General features: G+C 41.2%; 1 protein-coding gene across 7 annotated transcripts in view; it reads right to left on the bottom strand.

The window, feature by feature from the left end:
* The window catches only part of fam13a (family with sequence similarity 13 member A), a 63,864-nt gene that overhangs the window by 1,009 nt on the left and 36,531 nt on the right, over positions 1-26,324 (bottom strand). The window contains exons 8-23 of one of the 7 annotated variants that reach the window (XM_015371632.1): positions 25,972-26,013; positions 25,627-25,818; positions 24,080-24,284; positions 18,740-18,798; positions 18,403-18,445; positions 6,892-7,036; positions 5,203-5,268; positions 3,702-3,915; positions 3,484-3,628; positions 3,325-3,406; positions 3,028-3,233; positions 2,872-2,955; positions 2,553-2,648; positions 2,109-2,192; positions 1,588-1,775; positions 65-166 (exon numbers count right to left, since the gene is read on the bottom strand). In XM_015371632.1, the coding sequence (XP_015227118.1) occupies positions 65-166; positions 1,588-1,775; positions 2,109-2,192; positions 2,553-2,648; positions 2,872-2,955; positions 3,028-3,233; positions 3,325-3,406; positions 3,484-3,628; positions 3,702-3,915; positions 5,203-5,268; positions 6,892-7,036; positions 18,403-18,445; positions 18,740-18,798; positions 24,080-24,284; positions 25,627-25,818; positions 25,972-26,013 (1,953 nt within the window). The remainder of the gene's footprint in view (positions 1-64; positions 167-1,587; positions 1,776-2,108; positions 2,193-2,552; positions 2,649-2,871; positions 2,956-3,027; positions 3,234-3,324; positions 3,407-3,483; positions 3,629-3,701; positions 3,916-5,202; positions 5,269-6,891; positions 7,037-18,402; positions 18,446-18,739; positions 18,799-24,079; positions 24,285-25,626; positions 25,819-25,971; positions 26,014-26,324) is intronic. The other 6 variants (XM_015371633.1, XM_015371634.1, XM_015371635.1 and 3 more) reach the window with 6 other exon arrangements.

The raw sequence follows: 26,324 nt of genomic DNA, 5'->3' as shown, positions 1-26,324 counted from the left end.
GAGTAAATGCAGCTCCCATGTAAACGAGTAAAGTCTTGCTTGGGTTAACATGCCAGAATCTTACCTTCCATTTTTTTGGAAGAATTGCTCCTCAAACTCTTTCAGGTTCTTGCGGAGCCTCTTCTTTTCCTCTCTCGTCTCTTGAAGCTGCTCTACCAGTTCCTGCCTGTGAAGGAGATAAAAAAGGTCTAAATGATCTGCAGCTTGTTAATTTACATAAAACTGTTGTCTAAAACCAGTAAACATATTTTTCTTAAGCTGATTGCAGGAAGGCCATAAAAAGGATCCATTAGCAAGTCTCCTGCTAACTTCATTTACTCCAAAGACTGAAGGTACAGGATTTCAAAGGCAAAGCCTTTTTAACACTTTGTTAGCATCTCAAAACAAAAACTTTGCTGAGAACAGAAAAAAGAGGAATGACAAAAATAACCTAATGAGTTTAGAGCCTGATCTGATGTCACTGCACCAGTTCATCTCATCAGCCTATTTGCATACAATTTATACAGAAAAACCACCAGATTGGCATTGAATTAACTTGAGGAAACTTTACTGAAAATTATTTATTCATATCCTTAATCATGAACTATATCATGTAAGATGTTAATAATACACATTTAAAAATCTCATTATTAATGTAGATCTAAGGTCATATTTATTCATTTATATCAATTAAACTGTTAATAAGGTAATTATACAATTACTTTGATTTATATATATAAAAAAAACTTAATTATGTAGAAAACTCATTGTTTGCATTGCTAATCAGAACAATTATGGAAAGCACTTTGGTTTGAAACTTTCACAAAAACTGACGTGATTGTATTTGTCTTCTTATCTCACTCTTTAGATAATAACTTATTCATCAGCTGCATTTAAACACAAAATAATCCCGAAATAATGCTCTACTAGAAGTTTTTTGATCCATGGGGAAATTAGCGGATTGTGCTTCTGGGATAAAAAAAGAAAAATAATAATGTGACAGTCTTAACTTGGGCTGCAACTAAAGATTATTCTGCTAATAGATGAATCAACTGATTACTTCTTTATTAATAATCTGTATGGCAGGAAAAAGGTTCCTTAAAAGAGAAATAAACAAGAATTTAAACCAAGTGAAGCTATGAATATTCCACTTGAGGGGTTATGGATTTATTCACAGAAAAAAAAGTGAGGTCACTAACTTTAACAGTTATTCTCTTTAGTGAGTTATGAGTAGAAATAAGTAATTTTAGAACCATAATTACATTATTTATGGGAACCTGGATGTATATCTGGTTGCACATGCTTCAATGAGCTGATGGTCTGGATCTATTAACTAGTCAGGTGTATTTTTCTGCTTGAATAACTGCTGGTCCGTGTAGCCATTGGCTTTGATAGCTGTTAGCATGAACCATAGGCTCAGATTCTCCAAACTCAGATCTCTGACTGTTCTTGACTGCTGAGAAACTACTGATCAAAGAGAAACTACTCCACACCCTAAGCTTCAAAAGGTAACCAGTTTTTATTGGGCGGTAAAATAGGATCAGAATTTAGTCCCGATGTTTTATTACGTCCAGTAAAGTGGTAAAAACAGCAGGCTCGTTCACTTACATGGTGGCAGAGTGCAGGTTGGACAGCCCCATGTCTGTCGTGGTTTTTGAGGGTGAAAGGTCGTCTACGGGGGAAATGAAACCGTCCACTTCTTCGTCCATGAAGCTGAAAACGCTGAGCTCGGGCTGAATGTTCTCCATAAAATGATTCTTTGTGTCTCCGTCATCCTCCGAGCCGTCCTCTTCCTCCTGAGAGGAGAAACAAAACGGCGTGGTTAATGAAAAGGTAGAGCAGGACAAAGGGTTAAATGTGAACCACTTCAGACGGGTTTAGACATGGAGGATCATGCAGGGTTAGTCCCTAAATCATTGTTTGTACCCATTAGTCTGTATGAATGGAAGGAGAACATGGTTCTCTAGGTTTTCATCAGTCAACATTAAATGATTCAAACATGAACAGCTGCTGATTAAACAGCTGAACTGATGCTGATGGCAGGAAGCAGGCAGCTGCCCAATCAACAGGCACCAACTATCTCCATCAGAGGGGAGGATGGGGGGATAACAGCGGCAGCAGGTCTTCACCTTGATATCGTCGAAGAAGAGAGCAGTTTCCCCCTCGATTATGGGCTGAAGGAGGGGGCCGCGGCGCTTGCTGGAGGGGGAGCCCTGTGGTGACGGTCAAGAAGGGAGGGATTAACCACAGCTGGATGCTAAAAGCACCAGGAGACACAGCTGGCTGATTTGAATGAAAAGTCACAGAGTGGAGCTTGGATCTGCACCTGTGCAACTAAATAACATCAAATTATAATAGAAATGTTTTTTTTATTTCCTCTGTTTTTAAGGGTCTAAAGTTCCTGGGAAAGATCCTCTGTGATCCTTTGATCTGTTAAATCTGGACTTAAAGGCTTGGGAAGGTAACAACACGCCCGTGGCGTGACAGCCACGTGTTCTGGCAGAAGGCAGCATCCAGGATTAGGCGTGTGCAGACGTGCATAGTGTGTGCTGAGAGGAGGGAACAGGACTTACGATGACGGGGATGGTGGAGGCCCTGCAGAGGATCTGCTTCACCAGGCGGTATCTGTCGTACAGTGGCTTCATGATCTGCCGCTCATTCTTGGTCACCTGGAGCAGAAACACTTCCTGTTAGTTTTCCCCACATTTCTGAGTAAACCAGATAAAAGCAGATGTCTGCAGAGGTTTTTAAGGCTCTGAAGCTACATTCAAAACGCTGATCCATTAGGACCAAGGAGCATTTTTCTCTCCAGGGACCCGCTGGTCTTATGCTTTTATTGGTCTATAATCATAAATTAAAATCATAAAGAGGTTGGGATGGAAGAAGACTCACAGGCCGTCCATGGATGCCCTCATATTGGAGAAGAGCCTTCTGCAGGGCGACCTTCTCGGCTCCAATTTGGTCCCGTGTCATATCCTGCCAAAGGAGAAAAAGTCAGAACTGCTTCGGTTTCTTTAAACGCTGGTCGTTGGATCTTCTCGGTTTTACCTTGATGTCCTCTGGTCGGTTCATCTCCTCCCGCTTCTCCTGCAGCTTCTTCAAGATGGAGTCCAGGGTGCTCTCCACTGGAGGCTTGGGAGCCTTCTCCTGCTGGGGCTTCTTGTCCAGCTGGGAGCCAAAGCTTTTTGGCAGCGTGTTGCTGCGCTGGCGGGTCACAGGGGTTAGGTCCTCCTCAGATTTGATCAGCTTACGTTCTGGAGAGAGAAGAGGAGACAGATATCTGAGGTAGCATCTCAAAGATCAACCTTCCAGTTGTTTGCTGACTTCTCCCACGCTTCTTTGTACCTTTTAGCTCTTTGCGGAGTCGGGCCAGCTCGTTGAGCCACCTCAGCACCTCTGGGTTTGCAGCTTTGTCGCTGTGGGACGGCTGGAAATCAGAGGACGATGAGCTTTTCTGATCAGAAACAAATCTTGGTTTCTGGGTTCTTCATAAGAACTACATACCCTGTATTTCCTCTCGTCTTCAAACTTCTCCTCAAACCTCTGGATCTTTTTCTTCAGAACGTGAATCCTCTTGGTGAGCTGGGCGGAGGTCAGCAGCTCCTCCTTCTCATCATCACAGGAGCCCAGCGATGAGCTCCGTCTGCGACTGAGAGACAAAATCACACCTTCAACCTCTGGTCTCCTTCACCTGCAGCCACGCAGGCAAACATCCGTCCTACCTGATGAAGGAGTGAGCGTTCGGCGGCGAAGGAGGCACCTCGGTGTCATCCAGGTACTGCTGGCTGTGTCCGTAGGCGTAGAAACGAGGAGACACGAGAGGATCGCTGTCCTCCTCCACCAGCTGGCGGATGAGGCGTCCCCCGGCGTGGGGGGACAGCCGGGCCTCCTCGCGGTCCATGCTTTCCCTCTGCAGCGGGCACGCTGGGATCGGTTCTGAGAAAACACAAGTGTTGCACTTTGACTCTGATGTGGGGGAATTGATGGGATTTGGACATACTCCATTAATGGTTCTGAGGCAGAACATTTCTCACCCCAAGAAACCACTAGCTTTTATTTTGAAAGCAGGTAAACAGGAAATGGAATTAGAGAAAAGGGGGCAGGACCCCTTGGTACTCGAGGACCAGAGCCTCCACATGGCCACAAGCTTAACGCCAGCACCATCCCTGCAACCACATAATAATAATTGAACTTTTGGAGAATGTACCTCTGCATTTAACCCTTTCCCCTTTGGGAGCAGTGGGCTGCCATCGTGGGGCGCCCAGGGAGCAGTGTGGGGTTAAGGGTCTTTGCTCTGAGACCCAGAGTGGCAGTCTGTAGGAGTGGGGCTCGAACTCAGAACCTCAGGATTCCAAGCCCTGTGCCCTAACCACTAGGCCCACATGATGACCATTTAAAGAATATAACTAAAAAATACCAGAGTAAGATGCCTGCACAGTGGCGCCACCTAGGAGGCGTCACTGGAACATGCTTCCTGTTCTTTATCAATTAAACAATTAATTTAAAAACTGAAAAGCGTTTTGTTAGAAGTGAAACAGATCAGAACCAAACGTTGGATCATGCCTGATACTGTAAACCCAGAAGCTCCGCCATCCTCCGCCCGCTGGAGGAAGGCCAAGCGGATCCCCTGACGATCACAAAGCTTTTAACGGGAGGAGAAGGTCAGGCCTCCATCCCTGCTGGGACGTTTGTTTTTTAGAGACAGTTGCTGATTCTGGGCCAGCATTTCAGACAGATGGAAAACCTGGAAAACTCAGAGACCTGATGGAGGATGAGAAGAAGAAGAGCAGGGGGTGGAAGCTGCTGGGATGAACCTCCAGAGGAACACGGCAGATCTGCCATGTTTTCTTAGCTAGGGGAAGACTTGGCCCAAACTGGAAGAGGTCCAGCTCAGATTTCAGCACCAGAATCCTGCAGGTTTTTGTCCTCTTGGACTCGGGTCATATTATATATTGAGCGGGGGGCCCTGTGGCGGGTCAGCGGGTTTGAAACTCCATCACAGCCTGTCCTGTTAGGCTCCATGGCATTTTGAATTAATCCCTTAAATCAACCGATGGTTCGGGATTAACTAGATTAATGAAACCAGAAACCCGCCTCTGGTCCATTCTGATACTGGCTGGTTCTGTTCCAGATCGTTCAAGCATGTTGCTGTGCAGAGGAGAAGGTCAGACAAACAGCTGCGCCTTTCTCTGCTGTAATTACTCTGATGGCGGCAGGACTTACCATCACAGCAACTGGGATGGAAAACACTTTGGAAGTCGAGGAGACAGGAGTTGGGAAAAGGGGGATCTACAGGAACAAAGAGAGAAAGGAGAGATGGACACAGTGAAGAATGAGGTGAAAGAGAGACTACAGCACCACACGGCAGCTCATAACAGCCCCTAGTGGCAAAAAGGCTGCAGCAAACACCCTTTGATTAAACACAGAACATTAGAACCCAGAACCTGCTGGGTTCTGGGAATTATGCACTGCATGTTCCCAGTTAGAGTTTCTAACAAGTCCTTCCTTAGAACCACTGATTACTCTGACTTCAACAGACCGTCCCACATTTCTACACTGTGTACACAGTACTATAAAACCTATATGGACCAACAGAACCTATTTTAACCTACAGAACCTATACGGACCTACAGAACCTACATGAACCTGCGGAATCGATATGGACCTACATTAACCCACAGAACCTACTTGGACCTAAAGCTCTGATATGGACCTACAGGAACCTACAGAACCTATACGGACCTACAGAACCTACATGAACCTGCGGAATCGATATGGACCTACATTAACCCACAGAACCTACTTGGACCTAAAGATCTGATATGGACCTACAGGAACCTACAGAACCTATACAGACCCACAGAACCTCAATGGACCTAAATGGAGTCTCAGAAACTACAGATTGACAGAAAGAAAATGGTGAAAAGGAGAGAAGGAGGAATTAAAGGATGAAGGAAGGAAAACAAGCAAGGGAGGAAGGATGCTGAGGGGAAAGGAGGGAAAACTTTTAGATGAAGGTCATGATGTTTGACTTTCCAGAAGCATTTTTCTTCCTGTTCCAAACTTGAAACCGAGCAGTTGCTGAGGACTGCAGGTCAGCTGGCTGAAGGGGGCATTTAGAAAGCGTGCACTGATCTCCTCCTGCAGCAGGAGGTCGATCTGAAGCTCTGAGCTTCAGCTGGAGAGCACCAGTGGGGGTGGGGGGTGGGGGGGTCCAGTATTTTTCCAGGTTTGACCATCCGAGACAGACAGACAGACATGAGGCTGCAGCACAGCTAACAGGAAACTGGTAAGCATCAGCAGGCGGAACCGGAACAAAAAGCCAATCAGAACAGCGTGTTCCCTGAATGTTCTCTGAAAGTTCCCTGAATGTTCTCCTAAGGATCCTGCATCTCATTCATCTCTTTAAAATGTTCTGGTGGGAAACTGAGAACAGTCACACAGAACCAGGCCAGCAACTTCCTGACTGCAGCACCAGATGGATGCAGGAAAAAAAAAACAAAGAAACAAGAAGATCAGGAACATTCAGAGAGGGAGAGGAGGAGGAACAGGGGGAGGAGGAGCAGCAATCTACTCTGAATTGTTTCACTTTTCTGATAAGTAAACTCAAGTTTTCTCTCATCAGAATAATGGAAACATTTCAGAGAGCTTTCCATAGAGTCCATCTGTGAGCACCATTATCAACCCTGAGCCGAACCGAACCTCCCATCTAACGGTTCTGGCTGAAAGCTGCAGGTGGTTGAGCCAAACAGACCTCAAACTGCAGCCTTTTACTCTGTGATCCAATGCAAAGTGGTGTGATTCTGCAGAGGAGGGAGCTGGAGGCCCAGAGAGGACTGGTTCTGTTCAGCTGCAGAACCACAGTTAGAGCTGCAGCCATGAAATGAAGGAAGGAAGGAAGTGAAGCCTCACCTCCCCAGCTGCTGTTCTCGGTCAGAGCTGTCAGGTCCAGACGGGGAACGTCGTCTCGGTCCGGTTCCGAGGCGCGAACCTCTCCCCCTCCGATCCTTCCCACGTCACAAGCGACGGGCGATTCCTGGATCTTCATCCTTAACGTCTGAACAACCATGAAGAGAAGAAAATAGCCTTCAGTCCAACAACAACAACCTGCAGGCTGGGGGGGGGGGACACACTCTATAAGAGGAACAGAGAGGGGCGGGGCCCGGATTCTGATTGGCTGCAGAGGAAAAACAAAAACATCCGCCCACCGGAGCGCTGCTAAATCTGATTGGGTACAATCTGTTTAGCCCCGCCCTGTTTGAAGCCAGTATGTCACTCCTTCCCCAAAGTAGTTTTCCTATACCCACGGTATGGCAAGCCAATATAAGATATAATACGGCAAGTCAAAATGAATATTCACAGAACAACCGTATTTACTTGTCAATATAAAACAAAACGAATTTCACAGAGCAGAGAGCGAAAAAAACACACAAAAAGAAACAGAGAAAAATATGTAAAACATTGTATATGCAACCAGTGCCAGTCCCTGTGTGTGTGTGTGTTTTTTTTTGTATTTATTTATTTTTTTTCATTGAACTTTTATTGAAACATTGATCTCACATTGGAGAAATGTATGTCTGTATTTAACCCATACCCTTGGGGAGCAGTGGGCTGCCATCGTGGGGCGCCCGGGAGCAATCACAGGTCTTTGCTCAGAGACCCAGAGTGGCAGTCTGTGGGAGTGGGTTTCAAACTCAAAACCTCTGGACTCCAAGCTCTATGCCCTAACCACTAGGCCGTTACTATTTGTCACATTGAGGGAACTACTATGAATAAATCATAGCACACCATAAGGACCGACTGCTTTAGCCTGGCCCCCATGGTTAGACTTCGACAGATTTGTTTAGTCATTGTGTCTACATGAGTGTATACAAAAAGACATTTTGTTTAAAACAGCTCTAGACAATTTCATTTTTTAAAGTGCAGACTTTATAAACAGTAATAAATACATTAAAAAAATAGTAATATCAACATCCTGACTGTATATTTACAGTTCTAACATTAATTTTTTTCTTTTTTTTAAATTAAATAACATAACCCATCTCACACAACATTCAGAAGTCTAATGGCAGTGGGAAAGAAACTGTTCTGGAATCTGCTGGACCTGCATCAGATGCTTTAAAGTCTCTTCCCAGAGGGCAGCAGAGAGAACAGTCCATGGTGGGGGTGTGAGGGGTCATTTATGAATTTACGGGCTCGGGACACGCAGCGCTGGGATGAAACGTCTTTAATGGAGGGAAGAGGAGCCCCGATGCAACGGTTACAAGCTCTATTTTAGGGTTAGGTGTTAGGTTTAGGACCAAGGTGTGAATTGAGTTTAGGTTAGGACTAAGGTATGAACCCGTAATGGTTAGGTGTAGAATAAGGGTCACAGTTAGGCTGTAGAAGTCACCTACAAAGGAATGGAATTAAATGGAAAGTCCAAACCAGAGTAGTAAAATCAGATTATCTATTTAGGACCGTTTATGGTATATTTACTAACCCTGTGAGGGCCAAAATGCCTTATAGGGACTGAAGGCTGGTCGTTATGTAGTGGACCCCCATTTCTAACATTAGGGAGTGAGTTTAGAGGTATCTTGTAAATTAACTTTAGGTTAAGGGAAGGAATCAACTAGTAATGGTTTGGGGTTAGGAATAGAGTGGTAATGGTTAAGCTTAGACTTAGGTTAGATGAAGAACACACTTGATGAGTCTCCCCATCCTGCCAAATGACTAAGGCAGTTTCAGAGAATCAAAGGTCCTTTTTTCATGAGATTCTCATGTTTCAAGCTGAACCAGGTTCATGATTTGGGAAGAATTTTAAACAGGACTATATATGAAAAGAAAAAACGTGAGGAAGAGAAGTGAAAAGTAATGGAAAGAGTGGAGTGAATTGGAGGAAGTAAAGTCAGAGTGAGCCGCCTGATCGGGCCTGCATTCACCCCTGCCTTATGCTTAGGTTAGGGTGTTGGAGGGAAACAATTTATAGTCTCAATAGAAATACAAACTTGTATGTGTGTGTGTGTGTGTGTGTGTGTGTGTACTCCTGTGTTGGTGGGGCAGTCTTTTCCAATTTCACAATCGAAGTGAGGACATTGCCAGTTCTCTCTTCCTTTTTGCTAAAAGTGACTAAAGTAGGAATTGGGTTCCGGTTCAGATGAGGCGTTCTTTGGTTAGGTTTAGGTTTATTGTCAGGGTTAGGGTGTGGAAACAACTGAAAGTCAATGGAAGTCAACACATGCTCCTCACTGCTGATTACAATGTATAAATTGATTGATGGGTATAACATCAGTATGAACAAATATATATATATATATCAGGTTCTTGCTCCCATTGGTTCCTTAAGCCTCCGGTGAAGCTTTAATTGGATTATTTTATAGAAGGAGTTTTCCTATTAAATGACAGTTCAAAATTTTCATAAAAACCCTTTAAATAGTCCCTCAATTAGTTTTCAGAGCTGAGGTTCTTTAAACGGTTTGATGTCGGTCTGATCCACTGCACTAAATATAATACACATTTTTTCCTCTGTTTTTTTGTAAATGATATAGAAAAATACCAAAGTGTTGCGATTATACGGCTTCTAACGAAGTTACTCCCATGGCAAGGTGGGGACGTTTGGGGTTCGGTGAGAAAAACTTCCATAAGCAATTATTTATCTATACAAATATATTAATATTAAAATAAATGGACTTTCCTCTGTGTTTCTGCTCCTATATAGATCAGTTAATGTTTACGTCTTCAAATGTGACTGGGAGGTGCGGTTTGATTATATGGCAATACAGCATGCCATACAGGCTTGACCCAGGAGCGGCGCGCCTCCGTTGGGTTGTTTGTTTCTGCAGGGAGGGGCGGAGGGACGCTGAGGAGGAGGAGGATGGAGGAGGGGCGAGGAAGGGAGAACACAGAGAATGTGAGCAGTCACACGTAGGCTGCCTGGATGGCTCCTCTTTTCCCTCCAGAACCTTTCTGCTGTAACAACGTCCTTGTCCAGCTCATATCTTTCATGTTATCCACATTTTAGAGAAAATCCTTTGGAATCTGCTCATTTGATTCCATTTCTTTCCCATTCCATTCCCAGTTTGGAGTCTGAAAAATGACTGAGAAACAGAAGCATTCAGACTTGGTGCCATAGATGTTTTCTAGTAAAGGATGCATATTAAGCACACCCTGCTTGTGGTCATAAAGTCACCCAAATGTTGCAGGTCTCCCATCCTAGTCCAGAGCTGTAGTGGCAGAGCAGCCTGATAGGATCAGCTGCAGTATGAGGCTCCAGGCCTGAACTTCTCACAGCTCCTCAGCTGCCGCACAGGAAGTAAGTGTGATGTGATTCAGAGCGCGTACGAAGTGGCGCTGCAGATCCTGTGTGAACGTGCAGAATGTGACTGACTAACTGTACAAATGTCCTCTGCGTAGAGCTGGCGTTCCAGAACCCTCCCTTCCTCGCTTCTGTCGCAGGACAAACTGCTCTGACTGTCTGTCATCAGTTTAGCCTTTGAATATTGCTGCTCATCCTGTTTGCATCCCAACATCTGCACGAGAGCTGCAGAAGAAAACAACTTGCAGTGCACTGATGTGGGTTGAAAGAGCCCGGCCCACGGTCCACACCCCCATCCATCACATCTGGCTGCTTTAATGTTCCAGAAGCTTCATCTTGGTCTTTGCTCTGATCTTGTGAGCTGCTGAGTATTGCAGAGAGCTAATGTTTGGGTTTCAGCTCCAAAGCTGAATGAAAGGCACCCCTCCTCTGGGACCATCATGCAGATTTGTGGCGTTTCTCTGGTTCTCTGTTGATATTCTGCTCAGTTTTCTACTGTTGTCTGATAAACAAAAACTTCCCGGTTTAAGAAGAGTCTTTTAATCAAAGTCACGCAGAGCTGCTCAAGCTTTGATGTTTAGCTTCGATAAATGCCTGACTTTGTTAAAAATGTCGTCAGATGCATAAAGAACACCTTTGTTTGAACAGCACCTCATGGTCAGACAGAAGCTTTGTTCCTGTCTGACCTGCATGGTGAGAAAAACAGTTCTTCACAGGTGCACTCTCTCCAACAACTAAAGGTGTTTGTTTCCAGGTACTTAGAGATTCACTTCCATACAGAAAGCCCATTTTCTTACCTTCAGCTACCACGGTATACATGTCAGATATAGTACTGCTTATACTTCAGCAATGGTACCAACTTATTGCTTTATTGTATCTCTAATACTGTATCCATTGTTTGTCTTTCTTTTCACATCTCTTTGCAGGCGATGAAGCACACTAACCATGTTTTATCGTTATCTCCCTTTTATCCTCTCTTTCTTTAATCTTTTCTACTTTTTTCTGTTTTTCTTTCCTGTTCTACTTACATTGCAGTGTCCATATAATCTGTAATACTCCCTGCATGATGAATAATAAAGCTATTTATATGTATAAATCAAGTGGAACACTATGGCGACTACTCCACTTGTGTTAGTAAAATCTGTTGGGCTCTTTGCCAGACAGGACACTGTAAAAAAACAACAAAAAACAGTTCTGTTCATCCGGGGATACCTGGGGGCTCTGGTCTGAATGTGCAGAACCTGCTCAGAACATCGGCCAATATGAGAAACACTTCTTCCCACTTTTTTAACGTTTATGCCAACAGCATAACTTCTTTGAAACAATTTTCTAAGCTCATTTGGTTTTAAACTTTTGGTTATAAGACAAACTGAATGGAAGAAAGTTCTTCTGGTGGGATTTAGTGAATCTTTATTATTTGAAAACAATAATAAAAAGAATCTAAATCTGCTTACTCCCTCATTCTTGTCATTGAGGATGTGACTGATAAGGATTTTTTTTCTACCTTTAATTAGGCATTTGTGATCAAATCAAACTATTACATCAGTCTAGCTGTTAAAGATTCTCCTTGTGAATTTACACTCTAAGGTTAACTGATTGGATTATATGTTTGCGCATTTTGATGTATTTAAGCTTTTAACAGGAGAACAATCTAATGTTTTTTGTGATGGGATTAAAGAAGGAAGTAATCACAGAAAACACACCTGATGTGGTGATGAAAAGAGCAGCGGTCAAACTACAGGGAGCTTTATGTGTTCATGATGGCATGTTGATTGCTTTTAAATCCAGGCTGCCATTTTGAAGTTACTCTGCTTTTTTCTTATATAATAAAAGCTATTTTCAATGTTTAAAAAACATTTTTGCTATTAACATTTTGTTACTCCAATTAATCCTGAACAGCATAGAATTTCAGGAAGTGATATAAGAAGAAATCACTGTTTGAAAGTTAATTTGTAAGTCAGAGTTTATAACTTTGACTTCCTGCAAGGTTAAATGAAAAAGTGTAAATTCCACATAAATAACTTATTCTTCTCCTGAAGATCCAAACATTCTTCTGAAATCCAATGTAGACAAATATAACACTAATTATCTTGATGCGTATCTAAACCGTAGTGGAAGTCCCCGAAAGAGCAACATGAGCAGATAAACGACCAGTGGAATCTCTCAGTGAAATTATAACTCATTTAAACAGCTTATTTCTTTAAAACATAAAGTTTCTCCTATGAAAACAGAATAAATTGCTCCCCATAAACTCAAGCACCTACAACCTAGCCAAATCATGCATAATGTTCATCAATAGCCACATAAATATTTTGGTATGAACAGAAAACTGTGTTTCCATCCTAGAACATCGTTCTGCTCATGTTGTTAAAGCCATCAGTTTTTAAAATCACGACCATTCTGTGTTTAACCATCTAAGATTTTGCTATAGATCAACATAAAACAAAACCATTCACCAACACCTGCTCTCTCCACTAAAGCATTTCTATGAAAATTGCTGAAACTTTGTTGTTGTACAGAGTTGGGTGGCATAGAAAGGCTCGGCGTGGCTAAAACAACACGAGGAAAATCAGCTGCATGTGGAGCAAACAGGAACAGTAAATCCAGGGTTTAATCATCCTGCTGAGGACATTGCAGAGATTCTCACGTAAACTATACAGTTATCTGCTGTCCTTATATGGAAGATTCAGACAAGCTATAATTACTTCCTGAAGTGTAGAGTTACAAGTTCTATAGCAGTGGTTCCCACCCTGAATTCTTCATGCGTTTTAACAATAAACTGTGTCTCAGCTGATGGTTTCCAGCATCCTCAGTGTCACTGGGCTCTAGAAAGGCTGGCTGATCTCTGAGTCAGGAAGCAGGGACACATGGAACGCCGGGATTACGAGGGTCTGCTTTACAGACACACATGCACGGATTTCCAGTGTCCAGTGAACTGATTTCTGTCTGTAAACATGTCTGGTGGATATCTTAGGCATGGATCAGGAACTAAAGGAGCGGCGACCATCTCACTTCCTAAAAGCTGCAGTTTGAAAGCTATGAGCTGAGCTGCTGACTGAGCGCCAACCGTAAACATATCCAGCCTTATGGGGACCTGTCAGTCTGTGAGGAGCAAAATAGCAGATTTTAATATTAAATATAATCTTTTCATTTCAAAACTAAAATAAAAATAATTTCTTTTCACTTCTTTTATTTCTTATTTTCATTCTTTTTCTAAGGTTCCACCTCTCTGGTTGGGTTGATGGTTTTAAACCTTAGAGCTTAACTTAAACAGCAGGGAGCAGATCGACCGGTTCCCCTCCTGCACTTAAAGCACCGCTCAAACATTTTCTCTTTTGCTCCAGATGAATAAAGTTTATGCAATCAGCTGGTTTTCCTTAGAAATGTTGAACCAATTAGACTGCATTGCTTCTATTTTAGTGACGTATTGTGAATTGGTGCTATTGAAATAAACTGAATTGAATCGAACAAAGCTTCAAAGCAGCCTGTTGTTTTATGACAGTGTGCAGATTATCTAATTTATTCTTTTTATACTTGAATGTTTCAATACTTGAAATGTTTCTGGAGGAGGTCATTGTATTTAGTTTAGGGTTTTGTTAGTCTTATTTGCTCCCTACATTTTTTTTCTGTCCTCCTCCAGACTTGGATGGTTTTATGTTTCCGTTTCCATTTGTTGAGCGCTGCCTCCATCTCATTTACATCTAGATTTTAATTAAGGGGAATAAGATGTTTAAATGTGTTGTAGAGCAGATTATCATACAATGATCCTACATACCTTTTATACTTTTATGGCCAAATGCTTCCAGAAAACCTTTTTCTTTTCTTACAGAAATGCATACAGATAAAAGCTATTGACTGACGGCTGACTTGTACTTGATCACTTTATCCTATTTGCCTCAGGACTATTGAATCAATCCGCTGATAATGAACAGAAAAGTGCTGCTCTGAGCTTTCCGTGGGATCAGTGACGCAGACACAAACTCGTTCAATGATGCTCTAGAGGGAGCTGCTGTGGATTAACATGAGCGCAGATGTTACAGATCCCATCACCCGCCCTCACAGAAGCTACTGTCAGTTTGAGCCTATCCTTCCCACCACCTGGATCCTCGCGCTGATGTAACCGTGGCTTGGGAGGGCGGACACATGGTGGTATTCTGTGTGTGTCAGTGTGTGTGCTTCAGAGGGAGAGCAAAGTATCCCATTTCACCATTTAAATGAAGACAGTTTGTCCCAAATTCAGGATATTTTGCAGGTTAGGTTCATGTTAGCGTGAGGGATGCACTGATAATGGTTCAGTTGGGATTATTTCCAGGGTTAGGGCATAGAAGGGTTAAAATCAATGGGAGCCAACACATGGTCCTCACTAAATATAGCAAGATGAGAATGGGTGTGTGTGATGTATTAGACAATGATTAAGCTGCAGGGTTCAACATGCATGCTCTACAAACAGAAATGTGGTCAAAAGAGTAATTTTGCTGAAATGGCAGAAAGGCTGAGGACAGCAGTTACTGATACATGTAACCCGACACACTGTCATACATCCTACATACACAGAGCAGCCATTCTGCATATAGTGTATGGGAGATGGAAGGAAATAACAGACAGAGTTTCAATTGTTTACTAGCGGAAAATCCTGAATAGTGCGGCATGAACGTGTATTTATTGTTAAACCCCTAAATAAAACGCAGTGGCACCAAATGACAATAAATTTTACCTAATTATTTCAGAGTATCCATCCATCCATCCATCCATCCATCCATCCATCCATCCATCCATCCATCCATCCATCCATCCATCCATCCATCCATCCATTTTCCCAGACAGAGCCACATGTGGAGCTAATTTACCATTTGCTTTTCTAATGTAGAAAGCATTTCTAGAGCAGTGCTTTTATTTTCCTTCTCTATGTCTGGTTCTGTCTCTTTGAACCGCGGTCTGTCTTAGAAGAAAGCCGCTCACACTTAGCCTGGTTCTGCTGGAGGTTTCTTCCTGTTAAAAGGGAGTTTTTCTCTCCACTGTCGCTACAAGCAAGCTCGGTATGAGGGATTGCTGAAAAGTAAATGAGTCGATGCAATCAGCTGGTTTTCCTTAGAAACTTTGAACCTTTAATCTAACTGGATGATCTGATTGATCTGTGTCTATAAAGAACTCTATATTTGTGACGTTTTATTTCAACACCACTCTAAGACATCAGATGCCACTGAAGCTTCCTTAGATCTGCCTTCTAAATTAGTTTAACTTCAGACATTATTACCACAGACCTAAAGTGACCTTGTAATTTACCAGCATGGCCAACCAGCGGCCACACTTGTTAGTTTAATAGGATTTAAAATAACTCAGTTAGCAAAAAAGAAAGTCTTTAAAAATGGAAAGAAATAATCTGCTGTTCTCAATCTCAAAAATCCTGAATGAATTCATGATTTGTGGACATTGTTGGAGGCATCCTCATGACTCTGCTAAATTGTGCATGTGTGCTGTCTGGGAAAAAGGCAGCTATCACTTCCCACTATCAGCTTTCTGGCATTGCAGGTACATCGTGTTTGTGTTGAGCTGTATCAGTTTACTGAGACCTGCTGCTGAAACAAATACACACCGAGTCCCAACAGCTGTTTGTGTGTTTAAAGATCAAAAACTGTTTATGCCAAAAGTTTGAAACAGGAGACTGAGGAACCCAAACATCAATAAGATCAGTCTAACACAATCATTGAAGCTAAAGTTTTCACGCACATTAATCCATACATTTCCAAATAATCTTACAAACCTCTGACCCAGAGGCTGTTATTTTCAAGGAAAGTGAACAAAGTAGTGACCTCAGTAAATTGTATAATGTTTACCATACAAGATATGGTCATTTAAAATCTACTGCATGTCACTCTATTGAAAACTGGGCATTTATGAGCAGCTGGCAGAGGCCTGCAGGATCCCTACGTCAGAGAATCCAGATGGAACCATGTGGGTAGTAATGTCGAGTTATTGCCTGACCTGAGGACCGTTTCACAAAGCACGTTTAACACACAACTAAACTCTGGGTTGATCTATTCTGAGGTTGGAAACTTTATTGTTGGTTTCACAGCAGATTCTGTGAGTTTGTTTAATCAACTCTGAGTAGGTTACTCAGTCGAGCTTAATGAAAAGCCATCATCACTGGAACCCTGATTCAACAAGTCACCATGACAACAGCAGGAAGTGTCAATTTCACACCAGAGGAAATTGAGATATCTATATTTGAGAATTTGTTTAAAATACAGAGCAAAAGCTTCAAAGGAAAGTGAGATGGAGTTGGAGGAGATTGCAGCTGGAGTAAATGCGAATATGGCAGGCCGTTTTGACATTTATTAAAAACACTATACTCTCTGTTGTTCCATTGTTACATCACTAAAATAGGATTCTTCCTGGTCAGTTCCTAGCCAGAACTGTAAAAATAGATTTCCTAAATTATATATTTGCAGCTGAAACTAAATTTCAGAAAGTAAAAAGCTAAATTGTACTAATAAGAATTAAGTTTTAATAAATGTTTATATATTTAAGGTGTCTGTTTTCACATTTTTCAGATTGACTGAATGTCTTGATATCTAAAATACATTTCTTCCTAATCAAAACAATGCAAATTATGACCAGTAACAACAGTAAAATAGAAATCTGAAACTAATTTCTAGAAATCCAGAATGTTCATTTTATATTTGAAGAATGTATGTTTTGTTTGCAGTTTTCATTTGGACAAAGAAAAAATGTATTTCAAATATCAGAAATACATATTTAGACAAACTAATAAATATCTCAACAGACTGTTGTAAAAACTGTTACATTACAGGTAAAACTAGTTTACTGGTTGAATAGTAGTGGATCAGTGTATCTCTGTAAGGTCCATCACCTGTTAGCAGGTGAAGATAAAACGTTGTTCTAACTGGTAGGACCTGTGCCTCATCTCATGGGGTTCCTCCTCATGTTGATCCTGTCTTCCATTACACACAGAAAATACTAAGTGGCTGTCTGACTATGATGCTGTTATCACACATCGATGTTCTCTCACTGATATCCAGTTCTGTTAAATTCCTGTTTAAGAAGTTTGTGTAATGCTGCTAATGTGAGGATGGATAAGGTCTGGAAGTCTGTGATGGATTGCGAGATGAAACGGTAGCGCTCATTAAGATAACTTTCTAAATATAAAAGGACATCTATATGCGGTCTGAGAACCCTCACCCTATAAATATTTAATTCTTTGTGAATTAATGCCACTCATTCTTTAATTGGATCCTCGTTTAAAGGACATGCTGTTTGTATTTTTAATACAGAATGTTTCTAACAGATCTAGTGACAGATTTTATTTTCATCGATGCACAAAACTACGACAGAACACTGCTCACTGTATCAGGAAAATAAAACAACATAATTGGCTTTAATGAGCCAGAAGACACCCTTAGTTCATTAAGGAAAACCTCCTGCTGACCAGGTTAGCTCTGGGGAGAATGTTACTATGGTAACAGACACAGTGCTTGAGGAAACTCTCTTTATGACACGGAAAACTCAGTTTCCCTGATTTCAGGTTTAAAATATAGAAAGATTTCAGTAACCTGCTTTGCGAAACGGATCTCTGCCACTAAAATCCACCTGTTTAGAAAAACAAGTTTCCGAAGGATTAAAATGGAGAGGGTATCGTATTGTCTCCTCAGGTCAACCTACATCTGGCATCACAAAACATCAACTTTTATTTTGTTTTTATCCTTCAAATGCAAAAAGAAAGAATGACTGTGGAAGCTACAGTGTACAAAACAAAGGAACCTTTGATAACCAGCCATAAACATCCTAATTAGAAACTCACCGCTTCAGCATTTTCTCATATGGTGAATCCTGGGATCACTACACACACAACCTCACAGAAAGACGCCATGTCTAGCTGATGTTTTGAAGTGCTTTATATATAAGGTTGAATTGGAATTGGGGCTTTATGTAGTTTGCCAGTCTAATTGGACTCCTTTCTGTTTGTGAACATACTCTGACTTATTTATTCCTTTCTGGTACCAGTAAATGTATGGTCTGGTTTTACCTGTGCTTTGCAAATAAGTCTCTATTTCTATCTACAGTTTGACCAGACAAGAAAGGCAAATCAAGTAAGGCGCAGATGAACCTACCTGTGAGGTGGATCCTGGCTCCTCTTTTCTTAAAATCTCATTCCTGCAAAGGGGAAACAGGAATTCATTTCAGCAAAAGCTAATCCTCTGGATGTGCACTGTTACCTAAAAACCTCAGGAAACCTCAGGCAGTAAATACTCCCACACGTGGAGGCCTATCTTAGTTCTTATCAGGGGAAGATAATAAATCTTATCAGGCAGAGCGTGTTGTAAGACAAAATGAGCAAGCAAAAAAAACAAAACAAAACTGTTGCCATTCTTAGCAGGTGGCTTATCAATGAAAAACTTGAGTAACAGGTTGAACAAACTGTGTACATCAGTTGTGATGTGAGTTTACCCTTTATGAAGTGGGTCCATGTGGTTCTCTCCAGGTCTTTCACCAACGCATTCGTTAAACTGCAAAAACACACATAGTCATTTCTCTAAAGATTTAAACAGCAAACGCAAAAAGGAAGCTAATGGCAAAATGAAACCAAGATTAGCATTTAATATCAATTATTTCCATCTTCTGAGCTGCCCTCTGTTTGTTTTTCTTTTTAATATTTGCTAACCAGTAGGAAGAAACGGTTTTCTCTCATTGGTTCAACCTTTTTAGCTGCCCCTGACTTAAAATGTTTCTATCTGCCAGATGTAGTGTTGAAAAAAAAAAAAAAAAACTACAAGGAACCATTTGTCACATTGGTTTTCTTACATAATTATAAACGAGGACCATCCAGGGTTTTGAAAAGCTGCCCAATTAAACCCCATAATAATTTATCTTTATCTAAAATGGACCTCACTTATATAAACAAATTATCAGTTTTAAATTCAGATCAAAATGCTGTTATAAAGTGGCTTGTATACATTTAAAGGTCACGTATTAAGTTTTAGGCTCATGTGAGTTGGTGTAAAAGAAAATTGTCAGCTGCTGACTTTTTACCTAAATTATTACATTTTAACATAGTGATCAAAAAACAAAAATAAGAAAAAGAAAATATTTTTTTTATACATAGGCCAAGTTAGCCTAAAGGTTATCTAACCTTAAGGCTAACTTGGCATGGTTAAGGTGACCAGGGGATTAAATCAGGGGACATTTCCAGCTGGGAGATAAAGAAAGTATACATTATTGAGGAGCTACAAGCTAACAGAAGAAATGCAGATTTATAAAGTTGAGTCTCGCCCTCATATATCATTGATCCATTTCTCTTTTAGTTTCTCTCATTGACTCCTTTATTTATCTATGAGTAACTATTTATAAAGTTCCCATAAAGTACCCCAGGTACACTGCCTGGTATTCTGGACTGTTGTTTGACTGCTGGCTCAGAACAAAAGCCAGAGACCTCCCCGCTACCCGAAGGCACAGGGATGCAACCCTCTAATTCACCATGTTGAACTCCAACGAGCTCGGCTGAGACAAGCAGGCCCATCCCAATCCTCAGCCTCTTCCAATCACCACCAGATGGGGAGTTGGATATGCTGGACGAGGAGGAAGCCAGACAAGTCCAGGGGAGTAGTGAGGGTCTGCTGGAAACATCTGGGGTAGCCCTCGTTCAGGGATGTATTCAACTCCCACCTCCAAGAGAACTTCTCAATGATTCAGGGCAGAGACGGGAGACATGTAGTTAGGGGACCATAATCTCTGGCTCTACTGATGATGTGGCTGCATGTAGCTCTGGTTCCATGGTCTGTTCTACCTGTTGTGGCATCAAACCCCAAACCTGGTGGTGTATGCTATCAGTAAGGAGAGCCATCAATCAGAACAAAAAAAAAATTGATCAAGCCTGGTTAGCTTGTTGGGCTCCTGAAGCAGAAGGCAGGTAACGTGAGGTCAAGTGTGCCACAGCCTGGGAGATACCATGAAGAAAGGCTATTGGTCCACCATAAAATGATTCTGGCAAACCATCCCGCACTGCTGCACGCTATAATCACAATAAATATATATAAGCATATATAAGTGCTGAATAAAACTATGATGTGGGGGATTGGGAGTTGTGTCTTTTTAAGTTAGCCCCCAAAGTATGGAGACATTTTTTGGAGTGGACCAAAGACCTTTTTGTTTTTTTAACCATTCGAGTCTGACCCAAAAGAGGTCAGCAAATCCTGTTGCTGCGTTAGGATTTAAGGTTGGAAATATAGCTGTAATGAAAGCAGCAGGTGCCGACCCACACAGGTGATTCAAAATGATCATGGTAACGCAGGAGGATGTAAACAAAGCGAAAGGGGTCTGGATGCAGACCTGCACTGTCAGGACCCAGACATGCACTGTCAGGACCCTTTGTTGCAAACCTGTACAATGCAGTTTTCTGCACTGTCCAGACTGGAAGTTATTCCTGATTATTTATCCAAAGCATTCAGCAATAGCGAGCAGGTACTGTATATGCTGCCCGATTTTATTAGAAGAAAAAAGACAATGTTTTTTGCGAGGTGAGTGCTCACTTAAATGTGCCTTTTCCCTACTTTTCTCCACTTAAAGACCAAAAAAACTGTGTCTTATCATAATTTTTGGGTTATTTAATGTAACTTTCGCTGGAACTTCGACAAAAGTTAAACGCTGCATATCATGCTGTGAAATCTTTTTTTTTTTTGACAATAAAGACATTTCCAAGAAAATAAAACAGACATTTGAAATGTTTTTTTGTGTTTACTGTTTTCTCCGGTATCGTGGGAAAAAAACAAACAGAAGTTATTGGCTATTTTAATCATGTATCTAGGTATCTAGGTCCTAGATTAATTAAATTTAGAACTAAACATGCATATTACAAATTATTATTCTGGCTGTAAGGAGAGCATCACACCAGCTAATGCAGATCCTTGACAGCCTAGAACCTGTAATGCTATCATATATCATCAGTGCTGTTATGTAACTGGCATGCAGGGGGAGAAATAACTATGTGACCTGACTATTACTTTACTCCTGTTCCCTGTATATGAGGTTCAAAAGATCATCAAGTCCAAACATCATGCAGTTTGGCCTTGCAACAGGGGATGATTTTGACTTGTATAGTAGACCTAATTTCAACAAGACACATTCATGTAGGACCAGTTCAAGTCAAGATGGTAGACATTAAAGTCAGCACACGCTTGTTGGAATGACAGATTAACATTAGATCAGGTTGAAAAACATTCTAACCTTTTCGACCTTGTGATCTGCAGTCAGCAGAACAGAATTGCGAAACAAGCTAAATGATAATGAATAAAAAAATGAAAAATAAAATAAAAAAGTGTAATTGCAACACTATGACTGCATCTGTGTGCTTCTCTTCTTTCTAGGAATCTGGACAAATGCATTTGTCCTCCAAAACACTGACAGCCCAGGGTGCAGACTAGGAAACAGAGTTTAACAAACAACAAGAGGATTGTGTGGGCATAAATGACGCAACTCCCTCTAGGTCTTTAAATTTTAATATGCCCAGAGATTCTGGGCGAGGAGGAGGAGTAGCAATAATCTTTCAGTCTGACTTTTTGATTAGTTAAAGGTCAGTTAATAATTACAACTATTTTGAATGTTTAACCTTTAGTTTCCCTCATCCAAATTGCAAAGCAACAAAACCTCTTCTTTTTGTAACTTTGTATCGTCCACCAGGTCATTACTCTGAATTTTTAGATGAGTTTTCAGAGTTCCTATCTGATATAGTGTTGAATACTGACAGGATCATCATAGTGGGGGATTCAACATCCATGCTGACACGGAAGGTGATAGCTTAAATGTAGCATTTAATGCTATCTTTGACTCAATAAGTATTGTTCAAAATGTGAATAGTCCCACACATTCTTATCTTCATACTTTGGATCCTGTGTTGACATATGGATTAGAATGTGAAGAAATAACAGTATTTTCTCACAACCCTTAAATCAGGGGTCTTCAACCTTTTTCAGGCCAAGGACCCCCAAACTGATGGAGAGATGGAGCGGGGACCCCCTTATTATATATATTCTATGAAATAGTGTTCTATCAAACTGGTTCTATATCACTCTATTACAGATGGAGTAATGTAACTAAAGTAATCCCTCCCTGGGATTATGAAAGTATTTCTGATTCCTGGTTGATGGGACAGGTGTTGTGAATGAAACGGTGCCCAGCTTGAAAGAGCTCCTGTGTGTCGCTGAATGTGTGCATTGATGACTGAAAGACATCTTCTGCCTCCATTTATCTGTTTACTAAAGTGTGTTGAATTCATGTTAATGTGGATTTAAAGACATTTCAATTAGTGGAAAAAAGTGTAGGGGGGAATATTAAAAAAAAACTAATCAACCAAAGCTTTCGCGACCCCCATGCAGTACCTCCGTGGACCCCCTGGGGGTCACGGACCCCCTGTTGAAGATCTCTGCCTTAAATAATCAGTTCCAACTCTATCACTGAACGATACTGCAGAGGGCAACCATTCAATTTATCTTCCTTCACAGATTGATGATTTTGTTGATGGCGTTACTAGCTCCCAGCGTACTGCCTTAGACAATGTAGCCCCTTTGAAAAAGGCTGGGTCCTTGGTTTAATGCAGAGCTGCACATTTTGAAGCTAAATGCTAGGGAACTGAAGAGAAAATGGTGATCTACATGCCCAGATGACCAGTTTGCAGCTGTACAAAATTATCCTTCTTAAGCAAGAGCTCATCAAAGTACTGAAATTGCTCTGGTGAGAGTCAGATTCCTACATTCTCCCACATTATATACTTGTCTATGCTAATGGGTCGGATGGCACGGCAAAATAATTTTTACAAAGAAAACAAATATTGAAGCTTAACAACATGAGAATGTCAAAAGGTGATCTAAATCAAAATATAATTTGGACTTTAGGCTCTAAATACCAAAATGTATGTTTGATTATATAAAAAACCTTGTTCATCACCATACAAACTGTAAAGCATGGTGGTGGCAACATCATGTTTTATGCAATTTTTCTCAGCAAGAACAGGAATTTTTTTTATGTAGAATGAAGGCATAGCATTGGTACTAGCAGTTAGTGATAGCATAATCATCTAGGGTTCTGGTACAAAGCTAAAGATTGAGAGAAGATCCATCTTTCCACATGACAATGACCCAAATCACTCAAGAAGTTTCTAGTTATCTGGTTGCCATGCCTCGAGTCTAAAGCTCTGTGGGGGGATCTGAAGAGCACTGCATAGGAAATGTCTTGGGTGTCTGACCTTCTTGAAAGCTTCCACATATTAGCTAAAGGGTGTGCACCCTGATGGGACCATTTTAGGTTAGCCTTTTTTTTTGGTTTTTCTTCTTAGAAAAACATAATTACTCCAAAATGAATACATTTTTCATAATAAATTGTAGACACGACACTGAAATGAGCTCGGATCGTTTCCGTTTGTGATCCTCTTTGAGTGGATAATGGCCAATTAAGCACTCATGGTTCTCTACACGTGAACTACTTGAGGGGGAAAATGAACAATTAGTACAATCTGGTGGATGTTACATGCTTGTTCAAAAACCATTAGACGCTAAAGCTTCCTGGAATTTACCAGCTTGTCTCTAATGATGATTCCTGTTAGCAGAATCTGTCATTGGCAGTGCAGAAAAAAAAGATGACTAGACGAAAGTAATACTTCATTATTCCTGGTACATTAGTGGAGAGCATCAGTTACTATTGGAGCTGTTAGGATAGGACAAAACAATTTTCGCCATATTAAACTGAGAAAGGTGTCTTTATAGGTGCCACACAGACTTTAGGAAGGAAGACATCACTCACTGTGTGGCTGGTCTGGTTCTCACGTTGCACAAGAGTTGGGCAATGTTTGGACTTCCTGCGTTTGGGTTTGATCCGCTCGGCACAACCACTCTGGCCTCCCTCTGGTTCCACGTCAGTGCCTGGGTCCTTCCCAGCGCTCCCTGAACTGCTGCCACCACTGGACGGGATGTTTTCCTTGTTAGTGTAGGCCTGGGTGGATGCAGCTCTGCTCAGATGAGAAAAGAAAAGATTCACGACTTTAGACATCTGCCGTCCATCTGACTCCTTCCTGGTGTTTTTATCAGCTCCATGTCAGATGAAAAACAAACACCAAGGTCATGCTGGTGGCTTACTTATATCATCTCAGGCAGATAATGTGCTGTTTAGCTATGTACTAAATCTATTTACAGTATATTACCTATCTGTGCTTTTAATGACACTCAGAGACTCTAATCCACTGTCAGTGATCTCTCAGGCTCCACCAGATCTTCTTGGACAAGGATTAGTTTCTTACTGGTGTTTTGACTGGTGTTTATCTTTGGCTACAGGAGATCAGTTTTGTTCAAAAACAGAGCTGCTCTGACAAAAAGATCTAAGGTATTGGACAAGTTCACCTAACTGTTAAAAACCAAAGTTCTGATTCTAGAAAATAAGGATTTCATTTTGGGATGGGTTTATGTATATTGCATTGTGCTTTTATCTTTATAGTGTGATTTTTTTCTGATTAATGTTATATTTTGGTGTGTTTTTAGTTGTTGTGGGGCAGAACTTTAAAAGTTTTTGCAAATAAAAAAGGATAAAAAAAATGTTCTTAAAAAGATGCCTGATCTGACTGTTCAACAAAAATAAAAAATAAAAAAGAAGAAAGAAAACTATTTTTATTCAGGCATTTTTTTGTTAGAAAACCTTAAAAACATTGAAATCCCTTGCATAAAAAGATGATGAAACACCTAACACCTTTAGAGCTTTACTGTCATGGGGTTTTATTTAACAGCTGGTGGAGTTGTCCAGAGTGTTAGCGGAAGGAATCACCATGTTTGTGTCATTGGCGTCATTCAGGTGTAGAGCTCCATCTTTCAGCTGAACCATGGTGGTTGGTTTTTACTCAAAGTGAGCCTTAATGTTCTCTAACAAGGTGACTGAAAGGTTTAGACTGGGTTTTTAAGGAGAAAAAATAGGTTATTTAATGCCACAGTTTCGCCAAAGGGGAGCTGGCAGAATGCTGAGTGTCCAGAAATCCAGTTAGTAGTATTGTAGTAGTAGTAGTAGTAGTAGTAGTATACCTTGTGGACAAGGTATACTTTTGATCTAAGAATAATAATCCAGGCCTGTGCTTGAACCACCACTTTACCCTTTAAATTTATACAAATTTTTTAGTGGCTTGGTTAAAGTCAGAATTGAAACTAATGGAGATATTGTGGAATGCCCTTAAACAGACCACTGATATTCTTAAACAACTGTCAAGATCAACATCTCTAGGAGGGCAAGAAGGTTTGCTGCTAAGAAGCAGACCTAGCACAAACAGAAGTGTCATTTCATGCTGGTACCATCTAGCAGATAGAGCGTACTGGTTTCTTTGTCTGAGTTCCTCCCCCTGCTGCTCCCTCTGCTGCCGGCGTCTCTGTCGAGCACTTGGCGTCCCCTTCAAGTTTGAAGGGCGTGGGGTCAACTCAGGAGTCTGTGATCGCTGATCGGCTAATGGGTTTACATCAAAGAGGTGTTGCTGCACTACTGAACGGATGGTCTGATCCAGGAAACTTCTGGGAGGAAGGAGAAAAAGTCCAAGAAATTATTAAGAAGAGTTATAATTCACAATCATTTAACTTTTTTTTATGTCACGTTTTTCAATAGAAGAAAAAAAAGTCCTAATATTTTATTCCTCTAATCAATTATATGAACAAAAGTTGACATACGTCACCACATCTGGTCTGCAGTGGACAGGGGAGAGGTGGTTACTGGAAAGAAAACAAGTGGAGCGAGTTAATCCTACAAAAACAAATGCAGCCCCCCCCCAGGGGGTTTGGGGCCTACGTGATCCAAGCACCTAAAGGCACGAGGGATTGTTGACTCCAGCTCTGATCAGAGCTTAAGGAGGTCCTGCGAGAACAAAACAGCCGGTTTCCTCTATCAAGAAAACAACAAACCGTGGCACATGTTTCAGAACACGACTGAAAAGAAGCAGCAAGACGGGTAGGTCATAAACAGCAGATATTCTGAGGATGGTGAGAAATGATCTGTTTGAAAAAAACTTTTTAAAATGAAAACC

Source organism: Cyprinodon variegatus, unplaced genomic scaffold (genome assembly GCF_000732505.1).
Source record: "Cyprinodon variegatus isolate N-32 unplaced genomic scaffold, C_variegatus-1.0 Scaffold61, whole genome shotgun sequence".
NCBI lineage: Eukaryota > Metazoa > Chordata > Actinopteri > Cyprinodontiformes > Cyprinodontidae > Cyprinodon > Cyprinodon variegatus.
This window is presented reverse-complemented; position numbering and strand designations above follow the sequence as displayed.